Source organism: Convolutriloba macropyga, chromosome 11 (assembly GCF_964194025.1).
Source record: "Convolutriloba macropyga chromosome 11, txConMacr16.3, whole genome shotgun sequence".
In the NCBI taxonomy this organism is placed as follows: domain Eukaryota; kingdom Metazoa; phylum Xenacoelomorpha; order Acoela; family Convolutidae; genus Convolutriloba; species Convolutriloba macropyga.
The window spans coordinates 34,380,994-34,398,657 of NC_134478.1; the positions used below are offsets into that span (position 1 = coordinate 34,380,994).

The window sequence follows — 17,664 nt, forward strand, 5'->3', positions numbered from 1 at the left end:
AAACCTTAGAATACATCGATTTGAGGATCTTTGGAAATTCGTGTTTTTGAGACATTTAAATTTGGTGACATTTAATTATTATGGTTTCTGCGTAATTGCAGCGGAACAGCATTAGATCACCGTTGCCTATTCTCAGCTGCCCTTTTTTATTATCCCCACATCTCATAAGGCTCTTTTTGCGAGCATCACTGCTCTTTCTGGTGAAAATCGCCACTTTTTGCTCCGGAAACGGATACTCTTGTTAAGTGAGGGCTCATCCTCACACAGACAGCTTCACGGCGGCAGATTATTGACCTCTCAATCTGTGGCTGAAGAGTCACACATCTAAAAATTCTCGGCTATAATAATAACAGTAATACTAATAATAATAATAACAATAATAATAATAATTCTATTCTGCTATCCCTTATTTCGCCTATTAATGAAATAGTAAGAATTTGCTCATTTTTACTGAAGTTATAACTCTTTTTAGAGCTCATAAGGGTTACTGAATTAATCGGCTGGACTTTCTTTGATTGCTAATTGTTTGATAACATAGTTTTTATTGAAAAACGGCGCCAATTTTCAGACATTTCAAGCAGACCTTATCCATATGAATCAAAGACGCAGACCTGAAAACAGCTGAAACCACCTTATAAAGCAGCTTACTATAACTATCAGATTGATTTTGAGTTACAGTTCTGTTTTATATTTTTAATTGCTCACAAAGAAAGTTTGCTCTCAGAGAAATATTTTTAATTGCTCTCAACGAAAATTAGATACATAAAATGAACGAAATTATGAGACATCCTCTGTATCTTATATTTCGGAAAAGCGGTTTCGCCATTTTTGCGAAATAAAAGAACTTTAAAATTGTAAAAAAAAGGTGAGAGGTCTTTTAGCATGTTTCCGCTCATTTTAGGTATCTATTATTCGCATTAAAAGTATCTCTAATACTCAATTAAGCCAAATTAAAAGAGCGTTTTTTGAAAATGAATATTTGTTTTAAAACTCTGTAATCAACACTTTTTAAAGATTTATTTGAAGCTTTTTAAAGCTGTAAGGCAATTTAAACACAAACAATTTTAATGACAAAGTCGAAAAGCCGAGCCATCGGTTTCCGAGAAGTCCCTAGCTCAAAAATGGGCTTGAAGATCCATGTTGGACTGGCAAACTCAGGGCACCATAATTGGGGGCACTGACGTATAAACCCAGCGGTTTTGGTTATCCAAGAAGAAAAAATTGACCTGAAAATCCGACAAATGTCATCAAAAAATATTGAGGGATTATTCAGAAAAAAGTCAAATTTGTTTTTTTCCTGTTTTTAACTTACTGATTAATAAATTTAGTTTGCAAACTAATCAAAATATTACTCGAGCTTTTTTAGTAACCTTATTGTTTTTTTGCGGTTGCTCAATTTTTACTATATTGTCTCCTGAAAGAAAGGTTACTACCAAGTGTATGGATTGTGTTGATGTGCTCAAACAACCAGAAACGTTAGTTTTAAAAAAATTGTGAAAGTTTTAACTTTTTTTATTTTTGTCGGAAAAATTCTTTTCAAATTATTTTTGGCTGTCCGTAGCAAAGAGTGTTAGCTTCTGACCTTTTTCCTTGCTTCAGTGATTCTGTGGGTCCATTTTAATCAACATTTTGTTCGCACTCATTGGACAGTTTTTTTCTAGATTTGGAGGTCAGAAGACATTGGTATACTCTGCCTCAAGAAATTCTGCCCCTTTTGTGAAAATGTCTCATTTATTTGAATGATTTTTGGTTCTCAGCATCTGGTAGTCAGAACCTGATAGTTACCACTGGTAGAGGTATCCAAATCTAAAGAGTACCACAGTTTTCACTATAGCCGGTCCTGGAAAACAAGAGTTGTCTGTCGTCGTCGGAAATTCTTCCCTCGCAAACTTCTAATTTTACAAGCTTCAATATTTCGTTCTATTTCAAATTTTTCATGTTTGTAGGCTAGAATTTGTTACCGTTAATCATATGGAGTGTTGTAATGAGACTAAGCTGCCAGAAATTTTGATTTTGAAAAATTTGTGAAATTTTTAACTTTTTTATTCTTTTCGGGGAAAAAATCTATCACTTCTACCTTCGGCTGCCAGCATCAAAATGTGTTAGCTTCTTACCGTTTTCTGTTTCTTCAATGGTTCTGTAAGTCCATTTTAATTACTATTTTTGTAATAACAATTGGATCAAATTTTTTTGACAAATTCTTTTGATAATTGTTAAGTTTGGTGAAAAGTTTCTAGCACAGTGTCCTTAAACTGCTTCGTGGCATCACTTGACAAAGCTTCATTGAATTCTATTGATGACGTGTCAGAATTGAGTAATATGATTGTGATGAGCGAATTAGATGTCTTTAGATTCTGAACAACAATTCAACTGAGATCAATTGTTTATTGCAAGTACTTTTTATATCAAAACTGGTTTCCTTTTTTTTGCTCAAATATATTAGGTTCAGATACACTAATGAAATCGAAGACTTAGCTCTCCGCCGTTGGGCCTTGGTTTTGAGGTATCGCTAGGAAGTTTGGTTCGACGAGAAACTGGCAATTAATGCAAAACTCATTAATTGGAAGAATTTTGTTTTATGTCAAGATGTATCAAGACTAATAATCTATTTTTGAGGCGGCAAATTTTTTGACAGTTTTCGTGAGCAATTATTTATATTTGCATTGATTTCAACTTATTGTGGGAATACATAATGCTAAATGTGTTTTTGCTTTTTGTCAGTCATGATTGATCAAAATGTACCTTGTCACCCAGATTATTCACCCAGATTTTTGGAATTGTTTCCAATTATTGACCAGATTGCCAAATGAAATTTAAAAATTCTGTTCAAATTACCTACAATAAATCAATTGGTATTTTTTCGTTCCTTCATTTTCAAAAGCTGCGAAAGAGTTATTAATTACTCTATTGTAGCAATTATTGCAGACATGTGTCCTTTTTATGCAAAGTTATTTTTTGACACTTTCGATTTTTGGAACGACTTATACCCTCTCAACTTCATGCGTTTTGCTCGTACTAAATTTTATAATTCCAGGCAGCTGAACTCATTTGGTTTGGCGACAATTTGATACTAAGCGTCAAATGAAAAGTGTACCAAAATTGTTGTCATTTTCCATTTTTAAATCTTAAGGGTGGTATATAATAACATCCAAAGAGGCCATTTAAAGCCTCCTAGTAAAATTTTTTGGCCCTCAGGCTTCGCCCTACCACCCACTCAGTCACTTTACAGAGCCCGACGGAATCAGACTGCAAATATGTAGTTTTAGAGCAATTCTTGCGACGTTAGTGCGTCAAATATTATCTCAGTTAAGTAGTCAAACAAATTGTTTGCAAATATGTTTCTAAGCCAGTTTTTCATAGTTGATGAAATGAATGAAAGCTTTTCAATCTGGCAAATAGTTTCCTTCCGAGCAGAGTTAAATTCACAGTTTTAACTCGTCAAATCTAAAAACTAACTTATTCTTCCTCCCGGTAAAACTCCTCAATCTGCTATATAAATATCGTAAATGAGATATTAGTTAAATGATAGATATTTGACTAGTTTTGATCCAGTGTAAGCGGCTGTTGACAAAGTGCTTGCTCTTGCGGCAAAAATGTACATTCTTTTGAAAAATATGATGTACGTCCCAGTGCCACAAAAACTAATTTTTTTCCGAAAAATCCCTTGCTCAAAAAAGTCTTTGTTTGTCAAAGTGGGACTGGTGTAGATTCAATTAACCGAACAGGAACCCTTTGATAAGTAGTAATAAAGTAGTAATAAGTAATACTAGTAGTAATAAAGCTTTAATAATTTTTTTTGCTCAAAAACGCGCATTATATTAGGCTTAATTGCGGATTATAGTGCGAAATCGATTTACGTTGCGTGCGAAAAAGCGATACATAAATGGAGCAGATTCGTGATAGAAAATGCGCGAACAGTAGGATACATAGCTTGTACTTTTATATCGCGGCCAAAGTTTGGACAATTTTGCGAACACGGGTTGCCTGTTTTTGGTAAAGTAGCTGTTTTCCGCAATATTGTTGCATTTTCAATGTATTTACGTAGGAAAAACAAACACGAGATACACAGATCGGGCATATGTGCCCATGACGATTTGGGTATACCTCTTTGGCGTAATGCACGTATCTGAGTGATTTGTCAGACTCTAATAGTACAATTAACCAAAGTTGCCAAGAAGGCATATAGATTAAGGGCATATTCAAAAATTTTAGCAAAGATTGTTTTTCTTTTTTTTTCGTCCAATTCTTCTATTTATAATATTGAAGACAGAGACATAGATTACCAACAAATGATGCCAAATGGACAATCCACTGTTAATCATTCTTGGTTCCACTACAAAAGTAGTGCTTTTACCCCAAAAAGCCCCTAATGCTATGTTGCTTTTGTGTCGGAATATTGCCACTTAAGCTGCCGTTAAAAAGAGTAGAAAGGAAAGCAAGAGGAGTAGCTTCCCAATTTGGCACTGTATTAGTTTGACTCGCAGCAATTGTTTTGTTGACTTTCAAGTAAAATGGCCTTGTCTTAACTGCAAATGTAGAGCACACAAAATAATTTCAAGTGAGCGATTTTGGACGTCAATTTCATTGTTATTAAATAGAAACTGAATGAAAACAACATAAAAGAAGACATTTGAGATTTTTTATTTGATTTTTTTTATCTCTGTCTATTCTAGAAATTCGTACTCTAACAAGAATTGCAACTGTAGAGAGTAAAGTAAATTATGTCTAATCAACCATTTTGTGACTCCTGTTTTTGGTTCCGCAAAGAGAAACATCTGGCACTTCTCACATATGAACTTTGTGTTTGCTGGCTCTGCTCTCATTTTGCACTAAGTGGACCTGATAGGCGTAAATTTCGTCCAATGTCAGTTACAATGAATTTTTGAAAAACTAGCAAAACAAAAGAAACGGAAAAATGTTTTGTGTTTTTTTTATTTCATTGTTTTTGCTGTTCGTTGTTAACAGCTGTTAACATAATTAATTTCAGGAACTTACTTATCCTTAGATATTTCAGACATCTTTGCTGGTAAGTTCTTCTTCTGGTTAACATAACTGTGAGTTTGTTGGCTTCTAATTTGTTTCAAAAAGTTGGCTGCGCTTATGTCTGTTTGTTTTTACTGATTTTCTATTTAAATGCGGATCTTTGGTCTTATGACAGAAATCATTTAATATAGAAATGTGTAATTTAACGAACTTTCCTGTTAAGTTTTTTTTCGCGATTTCGACATTCATTGAACGTCTGCCTAACAACAGATTTTTAGGGATACAGTATTCCAACAAAATTTCCAAACCATGTGCCAGCATCTTTAGAATTCTTTCACGTAAAAATTCGATGTTCACGAAAAGTTAATTTTTACAACCATTTGAGTTTCAAATATAGATCTTAAATTTCTTAGTTCTTTCTATTGGCAAAATTTGTTGCGACTGAGAAATTTTTTCAATATGCTGCATTTTTCCATTGACACTGTTTAGACACAAAAATGACTAAGTGCCAATTAAAATATATAGCAGTATCACGTGTGATGCTCAATACATTTTTCGATGACTCTGTTTTACTTGTATTCTCTTCGGCATTTTTGCAACGAACTAAAAATATTTATAATTAAAAAAAAAGTGTTACAGACATGAAACCTTCAAAACGGTTCCAGTCTCAACTTAATTTTCTGAGGACGTCTATTTTTGTTGAAAGTTTAGTTTCTTAGATTACATATAAGTATTTTAGATTTTTAAGATTTTGTTGTTCTCGAAACATTATTACTCTTAATTAGGAATGACGACAGAATATATCTGTTTGTATTATATTGCTTGCAGATCAGTTTTCATTTTTTCACAACTAAGATCAAATGGTTTTATATGGCAAAGCATTAGAAGGTTAAATTATTGAGAGGAACTTGCGGCCAGATCATGATTTGAAATAGTTTGGCTCAGAACTGTGGCCCAAATCGTGTATCTATTGTCTGGAAGAGGGTACTCCCAGACAAAAAAATGTCGAATCATTCTACCACCTCACACCGGGTAAGATGTGGTTGAGAGGGGAAAGAACTTATTAAGGGACCACAGTTTATCAGGATTTCAATGCACGACATCTATACTTGCAGTATTTTTTTATTGACTATACGTTTCTGATATCTTAATGTATTGTATGTTCTAAGAGTGCTATAAAGAATATTTAAATAAGAATAATGCTTTTGTTTCATTTTGGTTGTAAAAGAGAAGAGTTTCAGGTGGAGTTCATCAGGGTGTCTGGGAGAGATGAAAGTGGCTTTGATCACATTGCACAACACAGTACAATTAAACAGCGGAAGGGAAAATTTGCACATGTGTCCGACAGATCATGCAATGACCTCAACCAATGTTCTTGAATAAGTTCGAGAGCCACTTTGACAAATATTTCTGTAGTTTTTCTACAGATTTCAAAGGGAAACAATTCCTTATTAAATATAATATTAACAACATACAATTGCCAATTGCATTTGGCATGTTTCAAACACTTATTGGTGCTGTACTTTAAATTACAAGCTTCGTCGTAAGTTCTTAAACTCACTTACACTGTCTTAAATCACTGTTTCGTTTGTTTTTTTAAATCATTTGTCAACGAGAGAAACTGTGATACTGCATAAAGACTCCTTTATTGGTTACTGTTTTTATGTGATGGTTTTTGGAACTCTATAATATTGTAGACCATGTACCAGTATTTTGTTAAACCAGCAAATTCAATGTCGTTTGAGCACCGTTATCTGGAAAACAAGCACGTCAATTCAAAACAAGCACGTCAATTCTGGCAAATCGGTTCCTCCGTCAATTCAAACAAACACGCCAAGATATACTATGATACCAAAAAGCTACGCACACTTGAAAAGTTTTCAAAACGCTCCACAAGCATCAAACTAAGCATTATTTCTAGTTCAAATGATTTCTCTAGTAACAAGTTACCACCATTTATTGTTCCGACCCCTCTAGAGGGGGGAGGAGCTATATACTCAAATGGGTTTTTTTTGTTCAGACAATTTTGGTCGATCGATATTTTGATCGTAGGGAGTTGTGCGTGGTATCATTAGAAAGCCCGGTCAGCGTAGAATATGGAATTAAAAAGATTTTTAGAATTTCGTTTTCTAGAGCGAGTTATCGGGGTTTAAATTTTTGTGAATATTAGACCGATTTGCGTCAATTTTGTTCACATTTTCCAGAATTTTTGCCTAAAATTTCGTCAATTTTGCTTAAAAATATGTAAAAATTGTTAAGAATAGTACTGCTGGCTTTATTTTGACTATTTTGATTTAATTTTTTTGGCTAAAATTCTGGCTAAAAATTTCAAAATTCAGCCTTTTTCATCAAAAATTGCCCGAAATAAGAGTTTTAGATCGCTCTGATTAATTTTGCCGGTAGTATACACCCAAAAGCAACTAACCCAATCTTTGTAAACCACAAAGGGAGTTCTACTTCCATTGAGAGTAGTGTAGAATTAAAATGTCGCCGTTTTTTTTTGCTAACTATACTCAATGATTATCAAAAACGCAGCATTTATTTTTGATCTTTTAGCTAACAAATTATCTAGATCTATAACATTCGAAACAAATGAGTGTTCTTAGTGGACGAACAGCAATAGCAAGGCTGGTTTTGTTCCACTGTTGGACTGTCACAATGAAAAAAACGGGTTGTAATCAGTTGGTCTTGTTAAAAAATCGCTCTTTTTATTGTTAGTTAAGGAACAGAGCATTTCAAATGAAAACCCACCGTTGATAGGTACAAATGTCTTCATAACCAATTCCAAATTAATGTATATAGTTCCTTTACGCGAAAGATTATGGAAATTTTGACTCTTAAAAATATTTGATTTTTAAAAAAGCATTGACTTATTGAACTTTGCCACTATTTTTCTCGCAATTTGGCCTATTTGTAGCTGAGTGTCAGAAAAGAAGAAACTTCTTCCTCCTCTTTTCTCTACTGCATTCAAATTAAATCTTTTTGCGGTATTAAGCTTCAAGTTGGGGTTTTCTGTCTTTGATACTACTAGATTTTACAATCCTTTTTATTTTGATTTTAAGTCGTTGGCGGTTTTTTAGTTATATTCATTCTACTGAAATTTAATTTTTTGTGGTTTTGAGCGTTAAGTTGTGGTTTTCTGGCTCTCATACTACTTACATTTCAATTTTTCTTATTTTAGGTATTTGCCTGTTTCTCACGTTTTTTCTCATTTTGTCACATTACCAGATTAATGACAGTTTCCATACCACGGAAATGGCGTTCAAAATATAGCACAATTGAACACATAAAAAGCTTGAAAGGCATAGAAAATGGTTTTAACGGATTCGACACCATTTTCGCAAAGAATTTAATTGAAATTTTTACAATGGTCTTTAACTGTCAGTTTCACTTTGTCTTTTTAGTCGTATGAAAATTCCTAGATAATGACTCGTCTCCTTGGTTGTTTTTGGAAGAAAATTTTAGTCCATATTGTGATTTGAGTATATAGCTGATGGCGTTCGTCACTTTGAAAACAATAGTTTTCAAAAATAAAAAAAAAACACTTTTTAATTTAGCATTTTTGTTCTTTTTTGTCCATTTGTTACCTAGACTCGTTTAATTACAGTAAACAAATGACCATTTTGTCGCTGGGGGAAGGTGCAAGTGCACAAAGTCTGATGTTTTTAAAGAGTTCGTAAAGAACTTACTGGCTTCGACACGGGCTTTTCGCAAAATGTAAACTAATTTTTTATTCTTGTTTATATTTGACGTTCTTTTTGTAGGTGTAAGACATAATCTGAATAATAACAGGTCTCAAGTGCTTCATTTGGACGAATAAACGAACCTACTTAATTGTTCCATTTCGTAGCTAATGGCTTTCATGACTTTGAAAATAACAGTTTTCAAAAAAAAACAAGTACTGCGTAATTTTGCCTTTTTCTCTTTTTATTTCCACTTGATACCTATTCTCATTAATGAGAGGCCGCATACCACATTTTTGGCGTTCGAGGACGGCTCAATTGAATATATTTTGATGGGCGAAATTTAGCTTAACGGCTTCGACAAAGTTTCCTCGCAAATTTTAATTGAATTTTTGTTTGTCTCTATTTGTTGTTCTATTTGCAACAGCATAAAAAATTGAATAATGGCAGGTCATAATGCCGGCCTATGGAGACGTAAGTGTAAACATGATAAATATTTTCAATTGCAATCTAATGGTTTTCATTTTGAAATTAATTGTCTTTAAATATATAAGCGAACCTTTTTTAACTTTGCTGTTCTTTTGTGTATAATTTATACCGAGACTTATTATGGAGTGGTCTCATATCTTTTCTAGTGAATTAAAAATTATTTTCTTTAGTTTCAGTTTTTTTCTGAAGCTTTTTAAAATTTCTCTTGAATGCAGTTCATAGCAATTATTGTAAACGTGTGTGTCTTTTTTTATGCAAATTTTTCGCTTGACAATTTTGCACTTTTCTTCTAGAACATTCTTTGACTTCTCAAGTGACTTTTTCACGTTTTCGTTCAACCATTTTTGAGTGATCTTTAGTGCTCAGAAATAAAGCTTGTTGCTAATATAAAATCGGTTGCAGAAGAGCATAATTACGTAACTCGTAGCGCAGTGGTTGGTGCATGTGGACATGGATCGGGAGGTAAGTGGTTCGAGTCCCGGTGGGGTCAAGGTTTTTTGCACTCATCAGGAAAAATTGATCTAGACTAGAGACCACGATGAATTAAATTGCCTCGCTTGTCGTTCAAGAACAATTCTTCCGACATTTGTCGGTTGTTTGACCTTGTTAATAAGTATTTTTTTTTCAAATGAACATAAAGTTTTGAATGTAATTAATGTTTGTTGTTATTGTTGTTTGATATTGTTGTTCATCTTGACTCGCTTCCTTAAAAATTGCTGATCTCAGCAATCCAATGCGGCATTTTTTACTCCACTGAGATATTTGAGTTGGAGGCGAACTTTTTGTTCATACACATTATTTTGAAAAGTACTTGAGTTTTTGGGTGCTTTACTATCTGTTCCTCATTAGGTTGACATTTATGCCAAATATGTGGATGAGCGGCGTCGGAACTTTATGTGCGGACGCACATTACCGAGCATCTTTGTCTTTTTAAGTTTCTAATGGACGGTCTGCATATTCTTCATACAAGTTTCCAATGAGTTTTTTGTCCAAATTCCAAGTCTGTTGTCCCAACTGTTGCTTTAAAATTGCCAATATCCTATTCCCAAAATTACCCGATAAGTGACCGCTTGTCCCAGCATTAATTGCTTGTTTTTCTGCCAAGAAATTTGTTCCATTTATTTGAATTAGTTCCGTTTCCTTCGCTGGACATTCCTTGATCGCGTATTTTCGGTTACATTTCTATGCACGTTGTGTAATAGATATTGATTTCATGGTGCGTTACGTTTGTTTTTTTCTCCATAAAATTTCCACAATTCGAATTGCATGAGCGTTTCAAACAGTGAAAGAACAAAACCACTTGGCCATATTTTCTGTGTAAGATATCTATTTCTTAGTTTTTTTGCGTGCCCTACCGCAATAAAACGTTTTGAGCAAAATTAACGTTCAAAGAGCTCAAATTAGGTTATAAGTAGCTATTTGGTACATGTAAGGCAAAAAGAAAACTTTTGTATTCTGGTCAAATTTTTGAACTGCAGAAATCTTTCAAATGTAGAAAATGAGCAATTCATTGAATTAATTACCGACGTATGATTAAATCATTCGTCAGTATGAGAATCCCACAAAGTGGAACTTACACAAATATAAGAACTGAATGACTCAATGAGGTTTGATAATGTACGAACGCATATGACGTTTTAACACCTCTTAGACCAAATCTTCGCTAATTTTGTGTCAATCAAAGGACAGAAGGTGCAACTAATTTTAGATTGAAAAAAATAATAGATAAGCAACGATAAAGTTTTTTGATAAAGATTCATGATGAAGATTCTGATAACCATTCTGATTAAAATTAATACATCGCTGAGGACACGCGCTTAGAAGACAGCTTTTCCAACTTTTATCCCTCGCAAACTTAATATGCTAACAATTCTAAAGACATACATCACAGTCACAGTATTGCGAAAGAAAACAAAACAGCATGCTAGTCACAAGAATTTTCCGGCATAAACTGTCCGAATCCTATTCAGACACAACCTGTCGTATCTTTACTTCAACTCTCTTGACTCAACTCCATTATTAACAAGGAGGCCCGGTAATGTTCGCACATAATGTTCCGGCCCCGGTCATCCACATTCTTGACTTAGTTGGCTATCAAATGATGAAGAGATAGAAAACTTTCATAAACATACATATTGTTCAATAAACAACCAATGAAAGACGATAATGCCACTCTATAGGCCCGATGAAAGTTGTTGATAATAGGACTACTAGAAACGACAACAGTAAAAATCAAACAACAAACATTATATTCGACCAAAACTCGATGTCTACAATTAAAAAACATAGCCGGTAGAATACCGGAACCGACTCGAATCGTCGTGCAAAATAATTTCTATCCTAACTTGGACAAGATCCGAATATCGAAAAAAAACATTAGAAATAACAAAAATAGTAGACCAATATAACATAAAAAGCGTTAAAATTTTTTCAGTTCAGGGGTGTGGGTAGGTGCTGGTGGGGGGGGGGGGGTAGTTACGTTGAGCGGGGGAAGGGGGCTAGGTACTTGGGGAGGGGGTAGTTTTTAGGGGGCGGGTAGGTAGTTAAATGGGATCAAATTTTCTCAAATTGACCTGTTCACCTTGAATTACAGACTGTTACCAATTGCTATTCATTACAAACTAAGCTATTGTTAAAGTCCAATGTTCGAACACAGAAGTCAACAATCAAAAACGGAGGTAAAAACTCGAATAGAAAGAAGTCAAAAAATTCAAGTCATGAACAAACTTGCTTTCTGCTAAAAAAAAACCTGTAGAATATCAATACTCCTCTTCGACTCGTAAAAACCACAACAAAATCAAACTCGCATCAGATAAAACCCAAAACAAAACAATTTAACCTTTACTTCATTAGAAAAGATATGGGACTTGTCACCAATGCGACTGGTTAACAAGTCGACAAGAAAGAGCAAAAAGGCGCGCAAGTTCAAAATAAGAGCACGTTCAAAAAAAATTTCCTATTTTTGAAAACAGTTCATTTCACAGTTATTATTGTCATTAGATATCATGAGTCACTTAAATCTGAAGTCACTTAAATGTTCATTTATATCTACTTAGGAAGCAATTGAGACATGCCATTACCCAATTTTCGATTGCGCAAAATTTCAAAGCCAATGGGATCCACGATTACTGTTATAATTTAAAAAGAAACCAAAAAACCTTTGAATTGTACAAATATATGAAAACCTAACATTTTAAGAAATCTCGTAATAACAGTAGTAGCAAAGTGGAGAAACAAATGTTTGAAGCTAATTCCGTTATAAAGTTGAAACTATTGCTAACTAGAAACGGGTTGTGACCAGTGTTTACAGAGACTCATCTACAAATTGACCGAAAAACTTTTTAAAAAAACCAAGCTCAAAAACCTGATTTATTTTTGAAAACAAGTTGTTTCAAAAATCAAAACAGACTTAAGATTTAAACAAAAAGCGGTGAATTAAATTTCAACGCCTTAGGAAAACAATTGGGCCTTTTAATAATGAGACTAATTCACGAGCCCACAAAAAACAAATAAATAAAGAAGCCAAAACTTCTAACAATTCTACGACATGACATTGTTCAAGGCACTATAATTTAAAGATATTTCCTGCAAGAACTGTAAATTGTCACTTTCCCATCATCTTAATATCTAAGTAGTCTTATGAAAGGACTACTTAGACATGACAACAAAAAGAAAACCAAAAATTGAACAGTAAAGAAATCACGAAAACTTTTATGAACCTTAATGATCAAAACAATCAGTCACAACGTATAACCAAGCGCGAAAAAAAATATTTTAATTAACAAAATTAATTGAGAATTCTAATAAATGAGATTGAGATACATGGTGACGAAAAAAAACAGAGGAGACTTGAAAAAAATCTTTAATTTAGTTTGAAAATCATTAAAACAAACGGCTATAAACCGAAATCTTCAACGATGTTGAGTTATACGTCTTGAGGAAGCAACTAAGATCTTTCATTATCGGGTATATGGCAGTACAGCAACGAAAAGAAAGAAAAACGCAGGCAAAGTCAAAAACCCCTCAAAATTTTTTGTGTCTCAGCTTAAAAAGCATAAACTATTCAACACAGACAATTAACACCTCCAGATACGCCTCTTTCCAACGTTATCATTTTACTCAAAATGCCTTCCCTTATTTGGACTGGTTAATATTGTGATAACTCGACAAGGGGACAAAATGAACTCATAAAAACCGCAATAATGATCAAAAACAAAAGAAAAATTGAAAACACGTAGTAACAAAATAACGAAAACATTAGTTGAATATAAAAACGTTACCAACGTTAATTTATAACTCACAGGAAGTGGGTTTCCGTCTATTTTTACTGAGACTGCGTTCGAAGTTGAGAGGAATAAGATACAATGGTGGCAAAGTTCAAAAGTTCACCAATATTTTCTCAAAACAAATATATTCAAAAGCCATAACAGACATTAGAAAGCAACTGAAAAAGGTGTCTAGGTTCTTTAACACCTTTTAAAAGCCAACCGGATCTTTGATTGGGGACACTAAGTCATTGCGCTACAAAAAGTATCAGAAATGACAGCAAATAAATAACTATTATACATTATAAAAAGTATCTGTCATTAATTGAGCCCTTGAAATTCTTGTCCGTAATTTACATAAAAAAACGTTTACATAGCGGAAACATTTTGAAAAAAAGGTGGCGCCCCAATAAAATCTAAAAATTTTATCATAAGGATCCCTAGTTAGACCAAGATCAGCCCCAATTTTGCTGCGGGTCTAACGTCTAACAAAACACTTAATTGTTGAAATAGTTTCGAAATGCATCAATTCTATACAAAACTTTTCAGTTTGTCATAAATAATGCATTTTGTATAATTATCGCGTTCAAATTTGCAAAGAATGGCAAAATTGAAATTCCAGAAGACTCTTAAAGCCAGCGGGAGTACAACTAGATTTTTTTTGCGCTTAAGAAGAATATGGCCGCAGTTTTAAAGAGTCTACTTCTAGCAAATATAAAGCAAGTGGGCTTAAAAAAAGCCATTTTATCGACGAAAAAAGTCTAGATTTTGAAAAATTTATCATTAATTCTAGCTAAAAAAAGTCGTATCGAACAAATCAGCAACCCTTCTTTATGTTTAGAGATAAAATCAATAGCACTACAGTTAACAATTGTTACAAATTTCAGCAAAACGGACGAAAATTTGGTCAAAATTGACAAATTTGGTCAAAAATGTGAATAAAAAACAGCTGAATTACGTCGAATATTCACAAAACTTTAAACCTCGATAACTATAAAAAGCAAAAAACTGAGAAAAAACTTTTTAATTCCATATTCTTCACTGAACGGGCTTTGATACCACTCACAACTCTCCACGTCTATTATATCGATCAGCCAGAAATGTCTGAACAAAAAAAACATTTGAGTATATAGTTCCTCACCCCCACAAGAGAAGTCGGAACAATTAAAGCACGTAAACCGAGAAAATTAACAAAAAAACACCAAAAAACCGAAGCTTGGTTTCAAAACCAAGGCACTGTTACTGACGTTTGCCTACTTCACCAAAATCAATTTTAATCCATCTTTTTATATTCATCGTGTTTTGTTTTCAGTGTTGAAGCTTGTGAATACAATCCAAAAACGAATCTTGGAAAATGTTTGGAAAAAACCAAATCCTCATGGCAGATGAGCAGCAAGTTTTCTTCTATAACCATTAGTTTTGCCTCCTGCAAATTAATTAATAGCAAAAATTTGTGGATTATCTGGATAATCAAATAATATCCCCACAGCAAAGTTAGGGATCTAAAAACAATTAAAAATTTCACAGATTGCAGAATGCTGTTAAGTCTCAACTATAAGTCTCAACAGAATCATATAAATCGAGTAATTGCCAAATACTTAAAAAATTAAACAAGATGAAAGTAATTAGTGGCCAATTTGACAGTTGTATTAAAACGGAACACTAGTATCTTTATGATTACCCATTTCAACGCCAAATATAACAAAGTTTATATATCGAAATCTGAAAAATCCTTCAATTAGATTATTCTACGCTCGACGAGCTTCCCGATGGTAAGACGTGACAAAACTTCACAAAATGTATGTGAACAACTACTTTAATACAATCGTAGCTGTGAAGTACCTCTGAAGACCGAAATAACAGCTAAAATTTTGTGACATGCTAATCCAAGGTAAGTTTTTGAAAACTTAACGACTCTTTTCTGTATTTTAATTTTTATTGATGATGCACCTAAGTTCGCGGAACAGACCCTAGGCGGAAAATGTAAAAAATGAGAATCAGGAACGAAGTTTTCGAATGTTGCCTCGAGATAAAGCTGGTAAAAAAAACTTAAAATTTTTGAAAAATTATGTTTTGTATAATAAATTTCTACCCCTTGGTATGGCAAGAGGTAACAAAGTTCTCACATAGTCAAGCCAATAAATAGTCATAGTTTTCTAGATAACTATTTAGTTAATAGGGAAATTATTGCAAAACTTAGTCATTTTAATTTTTCACGTTTTCTATTCAAATTATTTATAATCGCGTAAGGACAACTATAATGCAACAAATCTCTAAACCTTGTAAATAAATTTTGCGATTTGACGACCATTTTTACATTGATTTAAGTTTTTATATTTTTGGATACTTTGCTTTTGAATGGAATTTCCAAATTTTGAAACTGAAATGACTAGAGCACCTGAACTACAAAATTTGTAGCTTTTCAGTTTCGTGGATCAAAATAAACAAGCTACTTTCCGGCAATTGAAGCGCCTCCGGTGTTGTTGTGAATACAAATAAATGTAAGCGAGAATTGTATGCAGCGACAAAAGTAAGTGAGTATATTTAAATTGTATGCGTAACAAAACAAGTAACCATAGCACAGTTAGTATAGCACTGTACTCTCAATCTAAGGACCGGTGGTTCGAGCCCCCACCATTTCGAACCTTACGAAGCAAAATCCGTATTCTAATACATGTGCCTTGAGCAACGAACCGTTTGAGAGCGGTTTTAAGCTAAACTAGCCCGATTTAGACTAAGATGACTTAGATACAAAATTATTAGACTAACAACACGCATTGAATGGTTTAACTTTAAGGCCAAAGCAAGGCCAAGTTACGTCACACATGAGCTGAATTGACCTTTATTGGCTCACAAAAGGCTAACAGGTCTTGTCTAGCCTTTTTGCCGCCAGTGTTACTTTAGATGTCTTATGTGTACGTTCGATGAGGAGTGTTATGTGTGATCGAATAAGAGCTTATCGTTGAAAATACGTATTGTTATCTTGAATAAAGATTGTTCTTTTACCGTTTTTCTGTAGTTCGAGTCTTAGACGTTATCTAGCTCGAATATTTTGGTCCACCGACCCGGAAGTAATCGGGTTAAGGATTACATCATCCGCTTTACGTCAACTTCTGGCGCACAGAGGCTGGGTCAGTGACCGCTATCGGAACTTTTGGCGCACAGAGGTTGGGTCAGTGACTACCATTGGAACTTTTGGCGCACAGAGGCTGGGTCAGTGACTACTATTCGAACTTCTGGCGCACAGAGGCTGGGTCAGTGACTACTATTGGAACTTCTGGCGCACAGAGGCTGGGTCAGTGACTACCATTGGAACTTTTGGCGCACAGAGGCTGGGTCAGTGACTACTATTCGAACTTCTGGCGCACAGAGGCTGGGTCAGTGACAACTATTGGAACTTTTGGCGCACAGAGGCTCGGTCAGTGACCACTATTGGAAATTTTGGCGCACAGAGGCTGGGTCAGTGACTACTATTCGAACTTCTGGCGTACAGAGGCTGGGTCAGTGACTACTATTGGAACTTCTGGCGCACAGAGGCGGGGTCAGTGACTACCATTGGAACTTTTGGCGCACAGAGGCTGGGTCAGTGAATACTATTCGAACTTCTGGCGCACAGAGGCTGGGTCAGTGACTACTATTGGAACTTTTGGCGCACAGAGGCTCGGTCAGTGACCACTATTGGAAATTTTGGCGCACAGCGGCTGGGTCAGTGACTACTATTGGAACTTCTGGTGCACAGCGGCTGGGTCAGTGATTACTATTGGAACTTCTGGCACACAGAGGCTGGGTCAGTGACTACTATTGGTACTTCTGGTGCACAGAGCCCGGGTGAGTGACTGCTATTGGTCTTGTGGCGAACAGAGCCTGGGTCAGTGACAGTTTTTGGTCTTCTGGCACACAGAGGCTGGGTTAGTGACTACTATTGGTACTTCTGGTGCACAGAGCCCGGGTGAGTGACTGCTATTGGTCTTGTGGCGAACAGAGCCTGGGTCAGTGACAGTTTTTGGTCTTCTGGTACACAGAAGATTGGTCATTCGTTTAGACAGTGTCATCTGGGGCAGGGAAGTGTGGAAAAACTGTAAGACAAAACTTTAGTCTTCAAAGTAAACTCTATCTCTAATTGGTGCTTCTTATATTCACACTGGCGGTAGACCTCAACTTAGACACAAGTAACTGCAAAAATTTTTGAGTGCTCAATTAGCCGAATAACTTGGGTGCTCAATTAGCCGAATAACTTCGGTGCT

The 17,664-nt window shown here is 34.7% G+C and overlaps 2 protein-coding genes across 2 annotated transcripts in view; both read left to right on the forward strand.

The window, feature by feature from the left end:
* The window catches only part of LOC142349204 (uncharacterized), a 34,882-nt gene extending 28,444 nt beyond the window's left edge, over positions 1-6,438 (forward strand). The window contains exon 5 of the mRNA XM_075400614.1: positions 6,225-6,438. Coding sequence (XP_075256729.1) covers positions 6,225-6,366 — 142 coding nt within the window. The 3' untranslated portion in view covers positions 6,367-6,438. The remainder of the gene's footprint in view (positions 1-6,224) is intronic.
* Positions 6,431-17,664, forward strand: part of LOC142349203 (palmitoyltransferase ZDHHC3-like) — a 335,645-nt gene continuing 324,411 nt past the window's right edge. The window contains exon 1 of the mRNA XM_075400611.1: positions 6,431-6,440. The gene's annotated coding sequence lies outside the window, so the exon portion shown is untranslated. The remainder of the gene's footprint in view (positions 6,441-17,664) is intronic.